Genomic DNA, 19,641 nt, shown 5'->3' with positions numbered 1-19,641 from the left:
TTTTGTACGCTCAAATTGAATAGTAGTTACTTGAGATAAGATATTGAAGGAAACTGCAAACTTGTTATATTTTTTATTTTTTTCTCTTAATTAAACTTCATCCCCAAATATGTTTAGAGTACTTTAAGTTGGTTCCGTTTGTAAAAGATGTATTTCTTCCCTGTTTCGCATGGGATGGCACACAAGACAATGAAGTCTCTGGTACTTCTCTACTAACAGTTCTGGGGTCCCTCACCCCGGATTTAGCATTAACAAAGAGTAACATTTTCTTTATTATAAACTATGAGTACAAGGATGCAGGATGGCAACTTACTCTTAGTGATGATAACCAGAAGAAAGGAAGACTGAATGGCAAAAAGCGCTGGAATCAAGATTGTGTTATTATGGACCATGTGTGTTGGTTTAAGAATAAAGAAGAAAATTGAAGATTAGACCATGGAGAGGAAATCCTTGTAGTGCCCACCATTCCCTAACATACAGGGAAAGCAATCAAATATATGTGTGCATGTTTAAGAATCAAAAGATAACCAAAGGCTTTTAAAAAAATTGAAGTATAATTAATATACCATGTTATGCTAGTTTCAAGGGTACAATATAATGATTCAACAATTCTACACACAACTCGGCACTTACCGCTCTTAATCCCCTTTACCTACTTCACCCATCCCCCAACCCACCTCCCCTCTGGCAACCATCAGTTTGTTCTCTGTGTTCAAGAGCCTGTTTTCGATTTGCCTCTTTTTTTCTGTATTTGTTCACTGTTTTGTTTTCTTAATTCCACATATGAGTAAAGTCATGCTATTTGTTTCTCTGCCTGACTTATTTCACTTATCATCGTACTCTCTAGGTCCACCCATGTTGTTGCAAACGGCAAGATTTTGCTTTTTTATAGCTGAATAATATTCTAGTGTGTGTGTGTGTGTTTATGTATACACACATACCATATCTTCTTTTAAAAATGTTTAACAAAACTTTGGCTTAGAGGCAAACAAACAGAAAAACCAAAACCAAACCAAAAAAAAGCTTTTTAAATTTGATTATGCTATATTAAATCACTGTTACACATTTTGTAGTAATTCCAAGGGCAGTTACATGCACAGGTATATAAGAATTAAAGGTAGCAATTCTTGTGGCCACTTACTTCATGGATCCTCTGAACCCAGAAAATAAAGGGCTCTCTCAAAATGTTTCCTGTGGCTATACACTTCTTACAGAAATTTTCTTTTTGGACCATCTAAATCTAAATGATTCGTCTTACTTGCAGAATCCTGTGACATTTTGAGAATTACGTTAGTATTTGTCAGTCTTTATTGTGTCTCTTTGACCCATGTGTCAATCCCTCTGCCAATACCACATACTCTTGATCGGTGTATCTTTATAACACATCTTGCGGTTGGGTGGAGTGATTTCTCCCTCTTTAGTCTTCCTTAAAAATCTTTAGCTTCTCTCATTCCTTTGCCTTTCCATAAAATTTTTAGAAGAATCTTATCTCTATTTTCAAAATATCTTGCTGTGATGTCTGTAGGAACTGGATTAAACCTGTATATCTATTTGGAGACAACTGTCATCTCTGCTACATTGAATATCCCAATCTATGATCTCAGTATGTTTCCCTACTTAATCTTCTTTCATCAGGGTTTGTAGTTTTCAGTATACAAGTCTTATACATGCTTTGTTAGATTTACACCTAAGTAATTTTTTTTTTGAACAATGGTGAATTGTACTGTAAATTATGGTTTCCACACATGTATTTCTAGTTCACTGATGTATAGAAATACACTTAATTTTTGCATGTTGATCTTGTATCTTGAGAAGTCACTTATTAATAATCTAGGGATTTTATTTATGTAGGTATGTACTTACTTACTCAAGAGATAGCTTTACTTCTTCCTTTCCAACCTGTATGGCTTTTACTTCCTTTTATTGCCTTAGTATGCTGGCCAGGATTTTCAATGTTATGTTGAATAAGAGTGCTGAGAGTAGACATCCTTGCCTTATTTCTGATCTGAGGGGCAAGTGTTCAGTCTTCCATCATTGAATATAATGTTAACTGTAGGCCTTTTGTGATTGTTCTCATCAAATTGAAGAAGTTCTTAATTTTCTGATGTTTTTCTTTCTCACACACGTGTTGAATTTTTTGAAATGTTTTTCTAGAATTTTATGATCATGTGATATTTCTCCTTTACATTGGTTTTTGAATATGGAATCAGCCTTGATTTTCTATCTTCTTACCAATGTCCCTCATAAACATCAATAATTTTAAACAGACTTTTAGAAAATTAGATTAGTTTTCTATTGCTGCCATCACAAAATACCACAAACTTAGTGACTTAAAAAGGAAAAAATGGGGGTACCTGGGTGGCTCAGTGGGTTAAAGCCTCTGCCTTCGGCTCAGGTCATGATCCCAGGGTCCTGGGATCGAGCCCCGCATCGGGCTTTCTGCTCAGTGGGGAGCCTGCTTCCTCCTTTCTCTCTCTGCCTGCTTCTCTACATACTTGTGATCTCTGTCAAATAAATAAATAAAATCTTAAAAAAAAAAAAGGCAAAATGTATTCTCTTATAGGTGTTGATATGCAAAGTCAGTTTCACTAGGCTAAAGTCATGGTGTCAACAAAGCTGGGTTTTTGTTGTTGTTGTTGTTTTTTCCTGGAGGCTCTGTGGAGGAGAATCCATTTTCTTGCCTTTTCCTATATCCAGGGACTGCCTTACAGTCTTTGGCTCCTGGCCCCTTTTCTCTACACTGAGTGCTGTTGGGGTAGTATTGCCAAATTTCTCTGTCCCTCTGCATCTGTGGTAACATCGCTCTCTGTCTGACTGACTCCTCTTGCCTCCTTCTTGGAAGATATCAGGTCCCAAACAGAGAATCCAGGATAATCTTCCCACTCAAGATTCTTAGTTTAATCACATTTGCAAAGTCCTTTTTTGCCATAAAAGGTAACAAATTCACAGGTTTTAAGAGTTAGGAGGCAGACACCTTTGGAGGCCATGTTTCAGCCTCCCACGTGTTCTTTCTTTCTACTGTTCTTACTTGGTTTTGGCATCTGGGTAATACTGTGCAGTCACATTTTTAGCTTTGTAACAAAATTCTGCTGGGATGAGATGCTACATTTTAAATTTTATTTTTTCTTACGATCGTCTTCTTCTGAGTTGGGAATACTGCCATGAGTATTCATAATATTGGGTAATGTCAATAGGGCATTCCTTTAGCACAGGTCTAACGTCCTTGTATAATTAACGCAATGCTTTGCCATCTAGTTCAACAGCAAGATAGTCTGCACTTCACTGTGCCCTAAAAGTTATGACATTTGAAGGTCATTTTTCTCTTCTTATTTTGACATGACGGGCATGCACTGGTATTTTTTTAAGCACAGTAGAGTGGAATTTGTGATTTGTAGCTTGCCAAGAAGTAGTGCCAAGTGACCCCACCACCATATATGGTCTGGACCTCACACTCACCTGCACTGCTGTAGCTTGATAGCAGCCATAAACAATACATAAATAAATGAGCATCGCTGTGTTCCAATAAAACTTTATTGATGGACACTAAAATTTAAATTTCATATAACTTTCACATGCTACAAAATATATGCTTTTCTTTTAAACCATTTGATAATATAAAAATTATTCTTAGCTTGTGGGCCACACAAAAACAGGTGGCAGTCCAGATTTGGCTTCTGGGCCATAATTTGCCAACCACTGCTTCAACCTCAGGGGACCTATATTCTAAAGGGGGCTGGGGGGGGCAGAAATTAACAAGAAGATAAGTGAACAGGTAAAATAGATAATTTTCTGTGATAAAGGAAATTAAACAGTATGATGGCCAAGGAAGGTGTCTCTCGGGGAACAGGTAAGGTGATCCTAAGTGGTAAGAAAAGTCATGATGAGCCAGTCATGAGATAAGTTGAGAACAGAATATTCTAGAAAAAGAAGAGCAAGAATGAAGGCTGCATACAGGCAGAAGTTTGGTGAATTAGCAGAGCCTTTCCCAAAAAGGTCACATGGGGCAGGAACATAGTAAAGAGGTGAAATGGGGGTGAGAATATTTGGAAATCTAAAAAAGATGACATCATTGTTAAGAATTTAACTTTAAACTTAAGAAATTAACTTTAATTAGTTGACCACAGTAGGAGTTATGGTAGATCTAACTTTACACACTGAGCTTGTGGTCCCTTGCTAATTTCTAGGAGCACACCAAGTCTCGTGAATTTAAAAAAAGAAAGGGAGAAAAGGAAAAAATGTTTTTATTTTTGCCACATAGTTCTAGGAAAATACAGTATCTCCTATATCATCTGGTATATTGAGAACAGATATAACTGGACCACACAATTTACTTCATTAAATGCTCATCCTTAAGATAATGGTGTTCCCCATTTTATATTTGCTTACAATACAAATGTGCTCTTCACTGGCTGATTTAAGGCCTTTTATAGAGACATTATGTCAACTCTCTAGTTTCTTTATAAAACTTAAAATATTAAACCCTCAGTTTATCTTTTTTCTTCTTATATTCAGACCAATTTGTGTGTCCAAGCTTGTTCTAATTTCTTTGACTGCACTGGAAGGAAAATCATTTTTAAGTTTGCATTGATTTGTGGCAATATTTGTATTCAACAATCAAATGCTACACTATTTCCTTTTAAATGGCTATGTACTTAATTAGTTTCCCTTGTTCGGCAATTAATTAGTTTCAAGCCTTCTTATTTTGGTATCGAACCTGACTATTGATAGCTGGAGTAGATACTGTATCAGATGGTAATGCATGTTTTCTAGTCACATTGCAAAAAAAGTTTTCACTTCTGGAAAGAAGTTCTTCATTGTAGTATCATCTAATATCTTTCATAATTGTGAAATATGCTTCAACTAGTTTCTTTCTTTCATTTATTTTCTCCAGTACTGCTTCTAGTAAATAGGAGGCAAAAGGAAGCTGGAAGAGAAACACAGAAAAAAAGATGATCAAAACCCTATATTTTTTCCAGCTCAAAAAGACACAGTAAGTATCACTAAACCATTAGAACTCAGCTATCTACAACTCTGTACCCATAATGGTACCCTACTGGGTCTCTTTTCAGCTGATCTTACTGGATAGTGGGGGTAATTTTGTCTTTTATAATAAAAATGATAAAAGAGCAGAAGTAAAATGAAAAAAGATAAACGCCTTATTGAACAATTCATGGTTTACTGACCATGTTAATGATGTAATCTGCAATACAAGCAGCGAAGCCATTTGTCTTCAATCAGCTGATCAATAGCAGGTTACGGCCATCTCCAGGGCCCACAGAAGTCGTACAGTATGCTCATCAGTCATCAAAGAATGAGAGAGAACTATCAATACACTTGTCTGTGTGGGAGCCAAACACTTTGCGAGTCATAGGGTAAAATTTCAGAGGGAAAAAAATGGCAAAAGTATGCCCATTGATTAAGTTGTTATAGAAAAGTTTGTTTGGCATATCAAAGTGTAATACACATGTTGCAAACTGCTGAGTTTATAAAATGTAGAGTATATTTTTAAATTTCATAATTTATATAACTTTTCCGGTAAAGTTTCATTGTTCCCTCTGCTTCCCTGGGCTTCCTGGAGAACTCCAACTTGTATGATGCATGTGTGCACTGTAAGTGGGAGAAAATCTAAACTGTTCTCCAATTACTCACACAGCTCCGCCAACTTGCTTCCACCTCCTGTCCAGCTCTCTGGTCTCACAGAGAGGTTTCTGATAATTAAGAAGTTCATTACGTTACTTCTTGGAGTTGTCCTTTGGGTTAACTAAGGAAAGACTACTTTTGTTTCCCTGAATAAGTTAGTTGAGAATGCTTGTCACGCCCCGTCCCCTTTCCTAAGGGGAAGTGGCACCGGGGCCTTTTTTGTGCTAGGATGAGCACTGGCAGTGTTACCCATCAGCACCTGAGCAAAGACTGATGCTCCCAGTAGGGGTTGCCTAGCTGTGCTCAGCTAGGGTGATTATAATTAGTTGAACCAAACAGAATGGCTCTTTTCTGAATCTGAATTGGGGGAAAACAGAAAAGACTGGCCAGGGACAGTGAAACACCAGGCAAACCGATTATGTAGCCCAGGAAAGAAGCAGAGACCAAAGCCAGTCCATAGCATTGCCTCAGATCCCAAGTTTCTAAGATTCCAGTTTAACTTCTTTCTTATCTTTATAACAAACTACCTTCTCCTTAGGACAGCCTAAGTCTCTGCCAGGAGCTTCACACATTGTCTTCCTTGAAACTTACCACTGAAGAAAGCACAAGATACCAAAATATCACATTTCTTCAGTTCTGAAGATAGACTTGAACAGACGATACACACAATCACTTAAAAACAGCTTTTTCTGGGGAGAAAATCCCCTACCACATTAAATATATACATACTGTGTTGGCATTCCAATGTAAGAAAAACAAAAATGTGGGGAAAATGCATTTTAGAATCAAGGAAGAAGTCCGTTAGACTTCCTTCTGTAAGATAAAGATACTAAAAGCAAATCCTTACTTTGACAGTTTGCCCTTCTGGGATGCAGAAAAGGGTTATATTTGGCAAAACTGTCAGTCTTATAAATTAGATAATTTACATTCTCAGGGCATTAATATTAGATGTTAAAGAAATGCACATACATAAAACAAAAACAAAACTATCAGGCAACTTTCTTTTATGCTGGCCAAGGCTACCAGTACCATTCGCATTCCTACCAAAAAAGCAAACAAATGGGCGCCTGCGTGGCTCAGTCGGTTAAGCTTCCAACTCCTGATTTAGGCTCAAGTCATGATCTCAGGGTTGTGGGATGGAGGCCTATGTCTGCCTGTCCTTCTCCCTCTGCTCCTCCCTCAGCCCCTGGCTCACATACTTGTTCTCTCTCTCTCTCTCTCTCTCTCAAACAAATAAATAAAACCTTTAAGACAAATAGGAATTAAAAAAGAAGAAAAAAAAGCAGACAAACAAGATAAGAATAACCTCTCTTTTCTTCCTGATAGAAACAAAAAAGTTCATTTCCTAAAGCTGGTCAGAGAAAAAAAGAGTTCTCTGACCAAAAACTTTGGGAAACAAACCAAACTTTAAAAATGTCCTTCATTTCAGGATTTCTTAGCGGCTTTAAAATACTAACAGGCACTGTGTGTCTGCAATATCCTATTTCTGGATTCATTCGCCCATGCTTTTCTCATGGTCTATTTATCATGTGGAACCAGCAGTCCATGGAACCCACTTTGGGAAACACGGCGCTTCTGTAATTGCCTATGTGATGACGTCACCTGGTACTTTCACCAGACCGACATTTATCATTTGCATATCACTTTTTCAAGTTAAAACCTAAACCTTATTATCTTGTGATCTGAACAGTTTTCAACATGTCATGCACTCAGAAATTTCACTTCTTTTGGAAAAAAAATCTTATCTCCAAGAATTTGTCTTCCAGGAAGCCTCCAACCTGGAACAAGAGGTCCATTTACTAATTTACTACTGACAACTCACTTTCTTCTCTTCCTCTGGCTCCCAATAAAATGTAAAGCCCCACAGTTAAACACAATTGTTTGTCAATCCTGTTTGGCTGGATTGTTAGCTTTTTTAAGCTTCGTATGGAAGATAACACATAGGGATTTCAAAAAGCAATCAATCTTTTAATCATGACACACGCTATGTTCATGTCTATCTGCCCTGCAAATAGGTCAGAAGGATGTTACTATCTCTCTATATACGATAAAATGAAAGTTCATATATCTTACATGTTGGCTGGAGATATTTATTTTAATTCAGCGGTTCTATTTCCTTTTTTATAAACCAATTCTGAAATTCTGCCTCTAAACACAGTGCTCACTGTACATGCTTTTTATGACTTGTCATTTACTGGGAACTATAAGGCTGGCTCTCAACAAGATCTTTCAGAAGTTTTGTTTTTGTTTTTTAATATATAGGGATCAACTGTAATTTTACAAAATATAAAATTAATGTAATTTTGTATTAAGCTCATTAATAACTGAAACAAACTGAGAGGAAGTCTAAGGCAAAGTCAGAATTACAAAACACTTCAAATGAACATAATAACTGAAAGTAACAGTTAATAAAAAAATTATAAGCACATGTCCCTTCTACTTTATAAATTGTTCCTTACTCATGGAGTAGACTCAATACATATTCAAATAATGAGTGTACTAGTGGTCTTGGGTTTACAAATAGCCTCTCTTGACAAGTCCGCACTATTTATCTATTGGCAAACTTCTTCCATAGACTGTACAGATAAAAACTTCTCCTTAGTCTAGGATGAATTAATGAAAATTCTTGTTTTCTGAGAGTGACAAAGAATGGCATTCTGAATTCACTGGCTATTTTAGTCAACTGAGAGTACTTACTTTTATCACTTACAGATTATTATTAATTCTTAAATCTTATAAATTACGGTTAACCTGAAGACTCATGGAACATATTTAATCCACTGTGATTCAAGAGAGTTCTGCAAAATCTTACAGTACCAAACGAACATCAGTTCTCAACATACAGCTATAGATTGGGTATAGTTAAGACTGTCCTTAAATATGAGATGCCTTGGAAAGTGCTTTAAAGGGGCGTCAATCCTTAGGTGTCTGCCTTTGGCTCAGGTCATGAGCCCAGGGTCAGGGGATCGAGGCCAGCGGTGGGCTCCCTGCTCAGCAGGAAATCTGCTTCTCCCTCTCTCACTCCCCCTGCTTGTATTTTTCTTCTCTCACCATCTCTCTGTCTCTGTCAGATAGATAAATAAAATCATAAAAAAAAAATTCACATAGCATGTTTGTTTGCCCTATTTTTTTTTGTTTGTTTTTTAATTGCAAAACAGGGAAGACCAGGAGACCTGAATTTTCTGCTACTTTGAGTCTAGATTCAGTGCTAGTTTATTTCCCACAGGGAGTTCAGCATCAATTGAAATCTCTGGATATGCATTCTGGAAGGAACTCCCTCAGATACAGAAAGAACACTGATAGGAGTTTGGAGTTGGACTGATGTGGTGAGCTGATTGGCCAACACAAACTTTCTCACTTAGCCCATCACATGTATCTGAAACAACAAACCCAATAATCATGCTGCCTAGGGTTGGCCTATGTCAGGGACTATCAAGTCCAGAAAGCCTGCATGAGCTCTTTCTCTTGCAAAACAAAGGAGAAGTGATACTCCTGGGGTATGTCAATGCAGGATTCCACCAGCTTGAACTCTTGGACAGAATGGCACAAATAGTGAAGAGCTGATACTATGTGAGATTTCTTCATCTGGAAATTTTTTTTTTTAAAGATTTTATTTATTTATTTGACAGGCAGAGATCACAAGTAGGCAGAGATCACAAGTAGGCAGAGATCACAAGTAGCAGAGATCACAAGTAGGCAGAGAGGCAGGAGAAAGCAGGCTCCCCGCTGAGCAGAGAGCCTGATGCAGGGCTTGATCCCAGGACCCCGGGATCATGACCTGAGCCTAAGGCAGAGGCTTTAACCCACTGAGCCACCCAGGCGCCCCCTTCATCTGGAAATTTAATGAGGACCTTGGAACAACAACTGAGTTTTGCTTGGTGCAGTGTCATCCTAAACCAGGGTCTTCCTAGTCACTTGGCTGTCCCACTCATGAAAGGTGATTTCTCTTCTGGAGAGATTTCCCCAGATTTCACACAGACTTCCAGCTCATCTTACGTAAACACCTACAGATGTTTGCCTTTAGGACCTGGTATGTTGCTGACACAATCTCAAATTTATCCCTCACACTTAACGAATTGCGGTTTCATTTAGAGGTGTTTCTGTATAAAGGTTGAGATATGAGTGATGGTTACAGATGTTTGAGAGTGACGCTGGAAAAATAACAAAGCCTGAAGTCTGACTATAAAACACAGAGATCACAGAGATAACTTAAAGCATGAGCACTTGTTGGAATGTGCTCCTAACAATAAAAAAAAAGGAAAATTTCTGTGTAACAAGAAAAAAAAATGAAATAAGGATAACTTTTTAAATCTAAGGGGCAAATGAGCATTTTCACCATTTTCATTCTTGTTTTGGGTTTGAAAACTATTACCAAGAAGATATCATTTTTAAAACACAAGCTGACTTTAATCTAACTTGACTCATATTGAAAATAAAGATGTTAAATTTTATGTCATATATCTGCTTTTACTGGAAACATGAAAAAAGATTTAACATTGTTAAAAAAAATAAAAATCCCAGGAAGGCTTTGAATGGAAAAATTTGAACTCTGGCTATTTCAGCTAGATGTGAGGAATCTGTGTGGGTGGCTGATTTGTGTGGGTTTCTGTGTGTGAGCAAGGGTGAGTGGGTTAAGTATGTGCATGTGTCCGCATGTGTTCGAACTGCAACAGAGTAGATGTGTTCAGAGTTCTAAGGAGAAACTTTCAGTTAACCTTCAGGCCAGAAGGTACTCTATTTACAAGAGCCAGGGACATTGATAAAACCCTTCTCAATGCCATAGTGCAAGAATTCTGTCGAAGGTAAGCATATTTTGCAGAGAGGCACTGGGGAAAGAGCCGTTTTTAATTTCAGCATTTGCAAGATCCGAAGCAACTAAGAGGAACAGGGATATTTAAAGCTAAAGAAAAACCACTGATTAAATTCCATATTTTAAATTCTCAACAGCTGAAGGCAGAAGGAATATTTGATATGGCCCCAATGCAAGAAAATGATCTCCAAAAAGTGGACTAAAATGGACTGAAGGAAATCCAAAAAAGCATTAGCAGTAACAAAGAACAGGGCAACAACAAAAGGAAATCAAGACACATTTTCCAGCCATTTCCCGCTCAAGGTTTTTATACAAATCCTAGTAAAGAACCATATTGTGTTTGTAAGTGTATATTACTTGTTTTGTACAAGGATACATATTTTAATATATATACATATAATTCTGTTCAAGTTAACTGTTTAATAAATTTCAGAGTTGATACAAATTAACTCTTTGTTTATTGTCTTCCACCCCCAGAAATGTAAGCTCCATGAAGGCAGTGATTTCTGTCTCCTTGGTTCACTTCTTATCTCCACTGATTCCCTCCAATGCCTTTTAAAGTCCCAATTCAAAGGACTGCTTCAGGTATTTTAAGGCCTGAAAATAAAGCTAAGTGACCTCTATGACAATTTAATTCTGAGGATCAGAATGGGCAGAACAAATAAACAGTTGTCTTTTAGAGGGCAGAGTATAAACCCCTCCTGGTCTGGATACATGAGAAGGTAAGATTGACCAGAGTATTATAGGGGGACATCTCCTTCTGTGCCAACTGAAAGGAGCAAATTAAATAAGAAACAAAATAATTTATCTCATTTATTCATAAGTATGGCCAATAGACAGAAATTCAAATTCAAAGGCATTTAAGGCAATCTCTGCTAATTAATGGTGGAGGACATGGCACATGTGATATAAGAAATTTACTGAATTTTTTACTGAATCTTTTTTTCCCTCTTTTCAGTATTAAGGAGAGCATTTTTTAAATGGAGAAACAGTTCACAAAATGCAAAACTCCGAAAGTATGTAATTCACTGGTTTTTAGTATATTCACAAGGTTGTGCGACCATCATTCCAGAACATTTTCATCACTCTCAAAAGAAACCTTGTACCCATTAGCAGCCTCTCCCATCTCCCCACCCCCACCCCCGCCATCCCCTGGCAACCACTCTTCTACTTCCTGTCTTTATAGATCTGCCCATTCTGGACATTTCATATGAATGCAATCATAGACAAATATGGCCTTTTGTCTATGGCTACTTTCACTTAGTGTAAAAGTTACAAGGTTCTTCCATGTTGTAGCATGTATCAGTCCTTCATTCCATTTTATGGCTGAATAATAAACAGTCCATGTATGCACATGTCACATTTTGTTAATCTGCTCATCAGCTGACATACCTTTGGGTTGCCTCCACTTCTTTTGAGGTATTAAGGGTAATGCCTTTGTGAACGTAGGAGTTCAATGTAGGAGTTTTTGTATGGACATGTGTTTTCATTTATTGTGGGCACTTACCCAGTGGATGAAACTTTGGGGACAGATAATCTCCCTCCTCAACTTTTCAAAGAACTGACAGACTGTTTCCCAGGAGTGGCATCATTTTACATTCCCAGCAGGGTTCTAATCCCTCCACATCCTCACCAACCCTTGGTATTGTCTGTCTCTTTTGTTATAGCCTTCCTACTACTAGGTGTGAAGCAGTAACTCATTTTGGGTTTTGGTTTGCATTTCCCTCATGGTTAATAATGTTGCACATCTTTTCACGTGCTCATTAGTTATTTGTTTATCTTCTTACAGAAATGTCTATTCAAATCCGTTTTTTTTTGCTTTTCGTTGCTGAGTTGTAAGAGTTTGAAAAGTGTTCATAAATGGTTAAATTTCTCTAAAAAGAGCTGGATAGAAGGCTAGGCTGAATTAACAAAAGCTCGTGAGTCCTTGAATATTGTTAATGGGAGTCATCTACTAAATTTTCTATGGCTTCAGTACTGACATCTCCTCCCTACCAAATTTGATCTATGTCTTTGGGTTTCTTAAACTCTTAAAGGTATCATCATCTGTCTCTTTATGTAGGGTATTAAACTCACCCATCTATGGCTTCTGCTTTCTGACTTCACCTCATCTCATTACTGCTATTGATTCAATCAGTGTAATGTGGATCACATCTACCTCATTCTTTCTTTTTATGGCGAGGGCACATGCAGACCCTCATTGCCCTTTGCCTCAACTATGTTCCTGCTCCCAGTATCTCTCCCTCCAGATCTGCCATGGGCTGATCTCAGGCTTCTGTTCCAAAGCACAACTCTGATCATATCCCCTTCCTGCTCAAAAGCTTTCATAGTTTGGTCCCAGCCTATTTTTCCTATGTCTGTTTCTCCTCCTACTCCCTAAACTAAAAAAAAAAAAAACAATTTTGAAGGGCTCTGCCATACTATTATAATCATTAACTTGTTTGTCTCTGCCATAAAGTATACATTTTTTAAAAATGTACCATGTAAAAAGAGGAAGTACTCCAAGTAAAAATATTCAAAGAAATTAAGTGGCAGCTGTGCCATAAAAAATGATAGCAGATACTAGAAAGTTTTTTTTAAGTGCAATTTTTATAGTTAGCTATCCAGGGGATGTAGGTTGGGTGCAGATAAAGATTAAATATATAAAGTTACCAATAGTATCAGGACCACTTGAAGGAATGAGGACATATACTTGCATTCTGTATGAAATATAGAAAAGGGTTAAGGTTTTAGACCTTTCGGTTCTCAGGGAATCTGGCTAACACAGCAGTAGGTATTACCCTCTTACCCCGGAGTCCTAAGCTGCCACACGGCAGAACAGCTTTTTATTCTGTGTAAATACTTTATAAATACAAATTTTAATCCAATGATTGCTGAGAAAAATTACTTTGCAAGAAAATAATTTTGTGGCCCAATCCTTAAACCAAAGCTAAAACCGCAGGGCCAGATAGACTCCTAAGATCTGTGAATTCCCTTACATACAGCACCCAACACAGAGGGAAGACGTAAAAGAGAGGTTTTCTGACAATTTTATCCTCAAAATATTTTAATAACCAAGTATCAATATTGAATTAACTCGTTTTTGAAGGAAATGTGCTCTACTATTCCACGGCCTAACTATCCTGTAACCCAGATACACAGAACTGTATGTCTTACTCAATGGACGCAGGAGGGAACACACACCCTTCTGGCCACGTGATCCTGACAGCATCACCTAGCCTCTCACAAAATTGGTGCACAAAGAAAACCTTCTCTACAATTCAGGACAAATATAATTGCTGGAACCGAGAGAGAAGAAAAGTAGGCTAAAAAAAAAGAGAGAGAGATGTTTTCTATCTTCTAGATTTTTCTCTTGGGTGTAATTATGAAGTGACATCGAAGTGCAGCCAATGAAGTCCCTATTTTTTTCACAAAATTCAAAGACATCAGCAAAACCACCTATGTCAGTAATAAAAATAAAAAGTCTTTGACTTTTTAAATGTTTTCATACTGTCACAGTGGAATAAAATTAGCTTGAAAAATGATCTAAAGGCACACGACGCAGTTCATTATGTAGAACAGCAACAGCAGAGCTTTCCCAGTGTTCATAAAGGCCGCTCCATTAAATTTACCTCCAGTCAATAATTAGGAGTCCACAAATAAACCCGGGCAATTAAATCAATACTGCCAAGCAATTATATTCCCAAGTCCAGGCTCAGTGGCACAAAAAGGCACTACATCAAACTGCAGTATGAAGTGATCTGATGCCATTTTCAGCAGGATTTTTTTTTTTTTTTGCACTAACTAAAGAAAGCAGGCACACACCCAGATAACGCAGAATGTGTGCATGCATGTCTGCACAGGTGCATCAGACAAAATCAGCGCTGGGGTCAAGAACACTTTCATAGAATTTAATAAAGATGTACACCTGTGGACGTATTATTTTTATGGTTGTAACTGATGACAGAAGTTCCAGATTAGAGGGTCATGCTTATAAGCTGAACATTAAAAAAAATTCATTCATAAGTTTATTTTTATCATTTTCTAGCTTAAAAATATAACCCGACACAATCATTACTAAATTCCTTTGATGTGCTCAACATTGGGCTGGGCGTGGGGTGTGCAACATAATTAAGAAATAGCCTTTCTTCTCAAAAGTAAGTTGTCACCACATAAGACTCTGTCCAGTCCCCACACATCTGCGCTTGAATAACTGTACACCAAAGACTGCCGATCACCTTCTATTACTACTGAAGCGATTCCAGATGTTTCAAAACTATATAAGACTGATACTAAGAATATCAGTAGTTCAGATGGGATTTGACTTATCCTTGATTTTTCCAAAAGGACAGATACTGTTCTTTCTTAATGTAAATGTAAAATAACGGCATTTAAATCTGTCTTTATTTTTAATCTTGACATAAACATTTACGAGGACTTTCCAAAACTTACGGGACAGTCAAGGTTTTTTTTTTTTTCTTGGCTCTTTTTTTGAAAAACACGTTTTAGCTCTTTTAATTCTTGGTTCTTTTCAAAAAGACACAATTAGGCTGAGCAATAAGAACTGTAAATGAAAGAGTTTTCGAATACATTACATGCTGTCGGTGATGTCAACACAAAAGCTGGCTACGACTAGAAAGGCTGGGCTCTCACCTGCCAATAAACTGCCCTTGATCACTTACAAGAGGGGCACATCCCAGCAGACTCTATGTGTATTAAAAAAATACTTGAAAGGAAAGAAAAAGTATCACACAGGTCACAGCAGCAGTCTCAATGGACCCCGCAGGGATTTCAGCTCGTCTTGGCCTTGTCATCCTCTATGCAGCTTTCCACTCGGCCCAGAAAATGTCGATAGGAAAATGTTTGAGGGGCCTCTGGTGGAAATTTTTTCATTCTTTCTGCATTGACAGGATGCCAAATCAATATTTACTTCCCACTAACAAGCTGCTCGAGGTCTCAGTAGAAAATATTGTAGAGAATGCGGGAAGACACAGTAATAAACAGCTGTCTGGCTGTGAGGAAAACATGAATTGACTGGAAACAGGTCCATAGTAAAAGGTCACCGAAACCCATGAACTCCTCAGGTGTCCATATCAACCACCAACTTTAAAGACACATAATAAAGAATCTCTTCTCCTAAGAGGGCTGAGAGAATAGATCCTTTTCAGTGTAGCAGGCCTACAGGTTGACTCAATAATTTAATTAATGCATTTGCTAAGACCTGTGTTGGTTCTTCCCAAGGCATTTGTTTCATTTGTTAAGTCCAAAAGTACAAATAGAGGGTTAACTTTCCTGTCTACCTATTGGAATACTTCTTTACCTAACAGAAGTAAATGATGTGGCAAGTGTTTACAAAAAGTTAGACATCGAGTAAAAGTGTAAGGCTTGGAATATTTTTTTTTAAAGAAGTTTTTGGAGATGAAGCAGAAAAATAAAATACCTGTCCTTCAAGAAGTTTCTGAATGTACAACAGCCATTCTCGGTCATTCTCAGCATCTAACCTTGTCCTTTCTAGGTCCTAAAGGAAGAAAATCAAAAGACCCATGTTAATTCCATTTACATGAACTTGATCACACTGTTAGATACTGAATAAATTTAAAGAGATACTGTAGAATAGGGTTTCGTAAAGACCAGCCTGTCCTTCCAAAGTAGGGAATACACAAATCTGTCCTCTTAATATTTAATTTATAAATACTGACATGTAGAAGATAAAGCTGTATTTCTGTATTTCACAATACTATTCAGGAATATTTTATTTCTGTCTTCACAGTGGAGCTCAATGTAGGGACAGAGGTGGCAGTGAAAGCGATTAAAATAAAGTGAAAAATAAGACAAAGCTGTATGAAAGAATCATTTACAAGTGACTCTTGTAAGATTACATAAACCTTATATTAATTAAGAAATCTGACCTCTCAATAGATAATTAAGGAATAACTATTACAACTGCAAACAAAATAGGACATGGCATGGCTCCGGTGTTTTTAAATGCTTATTTATTGTAAACATCCAATAGTTAACTGATAGGTAAGGGACATTTCTACTTCAAGTGTTATAAGCCCCTAAGTATTTTCAACCCACCAATGATGAAGGTAAAGTATTCATATGTATTTGTAAGTGCAGTAGATTATTCAGTTAAAATCATGATTCAGCTTACAAAAGGTGGACTTTTCAAAAAAGGACAGGTTTAGGAAATGAACATTTGCTGAAATTTACTGGAGGCCAGGTATCTGGGGAGGCACTTTGCATAGGTTATCACAGTTTTTATACTAATTCACTAGAGTTCAATGTGGTTTAAAGAATGTAAGGTGGTTTGGGCTCTGCTTGGACAAGTCCAGTCAACTCTCTAGACCTCTGAAAAGATGCAGGGATCTTATTAAGCTCTGATCTACAATTAAATTTAGTAAATGTATCAAGGTACACGGATCCTTCTCAGAACTCTGTAATTTCTACTGGTGTCCTTTCTCTTCCAGGAGAATGTCCACTGAAGGCTGTGCGCTATGCGTTTCACAGTGCTGTATGTTCCAACTCTAGAATGTATCTACCCAGAGGCTGAGGTGCCCTTTCTTCACAGAAATGTGCCAGCTACTCTTTCGTACTATGAAGAGAGATCTTCTAATTCATATACCCAAAATTGACAACGTTTTTCTATTCAGAGAGAGAGTGCTTTTTGCTAATCTGGAAGCCCAGAGAAGGCATCTTTTGAGACCACACAAAGTTGATGGGCCTGTCTTTCAGAATATGTGTCTGTATCTGTGCCCACACATGTGTACACAAACCCACACAGATACACACATGAGGGATTTGGGTCATCTACTTGTTTTAAAACTCTTAGGGAACAGTGAGGACTCAATCTTAATTTTTTGTAGGGACTCTCACTATCAATCAAGATGTTTTAATTTAATGTCTATAGCAAGATATAGTTAACATCCTTGCCAGAGATACAGTCGTTTCATGTGTCTTAAATCTGATACTATATTTGATAATGCTCTTGTACTTCAGAATTCAGAATTCACAAAGTGAATTCAAAGTGTAGAAAGTCACAGGCATTGGCTCGGGTGCCAAAAATAGGAAACGAAGAGTTCACTATCCTATTCACCCACAGGATGAAAATCATCTCTGCAGGATTCCTTTGACCTCTTTTCTAAGAATTCTTGGCAGTTTTAAAACCTTGGCAAATCGTAGATCTGCTCTACTCCAGAAGTTTTTTCTGTTTTCATTATTTTCTTTAGAAGTTTTTTGAGCAGCTGATGGGGGGCTGGAGGATGTTCTCATACAAACATTTAAATCTATCATTTTGGGGCGCCTGGGTGGCTCAGTGGTTTGGGCTGCTGCCTTCGGCTTGGGTCATGATCTCAGGGTCCTGGGATCGAGCCCCGCATCGGGCTCCCTGCTCCGCAGGAAGCCTGCTTCCCTCTCTCTCTCTCTCTCTCTCTCTGCCTGCCTCTCTGCCTACTTGTGATCTCTGTCTGTCAAATAAATAAATAAAATCTTTAAAAATAAATAAATAAATCTATCATTTTACTTATTCATAGTGCCATCATCTCTTTATTGTTTCCAAACAACCAAATCTAATATTCATGTGTCAAAGTCCAGAGACTTATTAGGAGAAAAGGAGTGAGTATCGCCTTCAGGTTTCACAGAAGACTGGACACAGGATAAGGTTCTGCTGTCTAAGAGGTCATGACTATGTGTAAAATGCAGTGGCCTCCCCAGGAGAACAGAACTGTCACTGATGACCCAGATCGACATGCACATAAATTCACGCAGACAGGAGTACTTCACCCAACTTAAATCCATAAATGTATTTTTTTCTTTAACTTGATCAGCAATAATTTTGAATTTAGCTAGGAAAGTCAATATATGTACTACTTTTGCTCGTACAGGAAGAAAAGTCTTCAAATCCATTCAAATTGGCTTAATTAAAAATACTAGCTTACAAGATGTTTGATTAACTAAATTTAAAAAATAGAAGAGACAGGAAATGACTTGAATAACTGATCTGCATAACCAACATGCTGTTCTAAAGGTTTTATGTACTGGCTTATTTCTGTATAATACAGTGAATTTTCTCTAAATGTTTTCTGAGTTGGTCAACAGCCACAATTTAACTTTCACAGGCATTTTACTATGCTGACCTTCATTAATATTATCTTGAAGACGAAACTCTAAGAATTATAAAGCAAATAAAAGTGTTTAAATTTGATGTGTTAAAAATATTTAAATGATGTTACCATTTCATCTTCTGTATCCATTATTTCCTCTAGATCTGACCGTGAAATGTTCAGGATCGAAGCTGCCAAGGTCTGGGCTTTATGGGTTGAGGTTTTGCGAGCATCCCTGTTTTTTCGCATTTTTTGAAAGTCTCTAATTTGTTGCCTTATCTCATGGACATCACTTTGTAACTCTTTGACCAAAGCCTGCAACGCATTGGAAAGAATGTGGGCTCATATGGAAGTCATAAATGAAGATAAAGCAGTCACAATACAAAAATGCAAAGATATAGCAAGTCATGGCTTATTAGGATTACTTGGATTTTATTTATTTTGGAACAGAGTAGATTGCTCTTTATTTATTGTCTGTGTGTAATAAAAGTTCTCTTAAATGCGTACTTAACTAACCTGCTGGATTAACCAAACTCTCCAATCCTTTCAGATTTACCAACTGATCCCCTGCTTGGTGAATGCTTGAAGCAGGCAGGCTACTTTCCATCGCGCTAGAGCACAACCACTCCAGCCCACTGAGCTGATGCCAACTGTCATTCCTGTTTATTCTTAAATGTGTGTATATTCATGTAAAGGTTATTTACATGATTAATTTACTTCGTAAATAAGCTGAGGAAATACGGCTGCAGAGAGAGAGTTGTTTCTATTTTATTAAGACTGGATCAGAAAGGACCTCCCCCCCGCCCCCCCAGAAAGGACTTTGCAAGGACTTGATAAAGACAAGTTGGGTAAATGTGTAATTAAATTATGTGTGGGCAAGACAACAATGAAGATTAAAAAAATTAAAAACCTAGGCCTGCTTCACAAAGGCCTTTAAGACATGAATCAGTGCTGGTCCATATCATGCCAACACATGCATAAGGAAATGACATCCCTTACTCTGGGTGGACAAAGCTCTGGACCTCAATGCCTGGCTTTGTGATCAGAGAACAGGTTAGCTAAATGTTTAGGTTATTTTTTGGTCTTTTGCCAGCTCAAGCAATGTTGCAA

General features: G+C 37.5%; 1 protein-coding gene across 1 annotated transcript; it reads right to left on the bottom strand.

Moving 5' to 3' along the window:
• Positions 1-3,512: 3,512 nt before the first annotated feature.
• Positions 3,513-18,842, bottom strand: LOC309846453 (centlein-like). The gene is made up of 3 exons (XM_082695368.1): positions 18,661-18,842; positions 15,870-15,947; positions 3,513-4,924 (listed from the first exon to the last, which is right to left on the bottom strand). Exons 1-3 carry the CDS (start codon positions 18,778-18,780, stop codon positions 4,823-4,825), a joined length of 300 nt encoding a protein of 99 aa, XP_082551494.1. The 5' UTR covers positions 18,781-18,842; the 3' UTR covers positions 3,513-4,822.
• Positions 18,843-19,641: the final 799 nt, after the last annotated feature.

This window comes from Mustela nivalis, assembly GCF_964662115.1.
Source record: "Mustela nivalis genome assembly, chromosome: 13".
Taxonomy (NCBI): domain Eukaryota; kingdom Metazoa; phylum Chordata; class Mammalia; order Carnivora; family Mustelidae; genus Mustela; species Mustela nivalis.
This window is presented reverse-complemented; position numbering and strand designations above follow the sequence as displayed.

Bases quoted from the DNA above. Each gene is read 5' to 3' on its own strand.
- LOC309846453 (XM_082695368.1), bottom strand. From the start codon at position 18,780: ATGCGAAAAAACAGGGATGCTCGCAAAACCTCAACCCATAAAGCCCAG. The intron at 15,948-18,660 runs GTAACATCATTT...TTCTTCCTTTAG, and splicing joins TGGATACAGAAGATGAAATG to GACCTAGAAAGGACAAGGTT. The intron at 4,925-15,869 runs GTATTTTATTTT...TTTCTCTTCCAG, and splicing joins AGAAACTTCTTGAAGGACAG to CTTCCTTTTGCCTCCTATTT.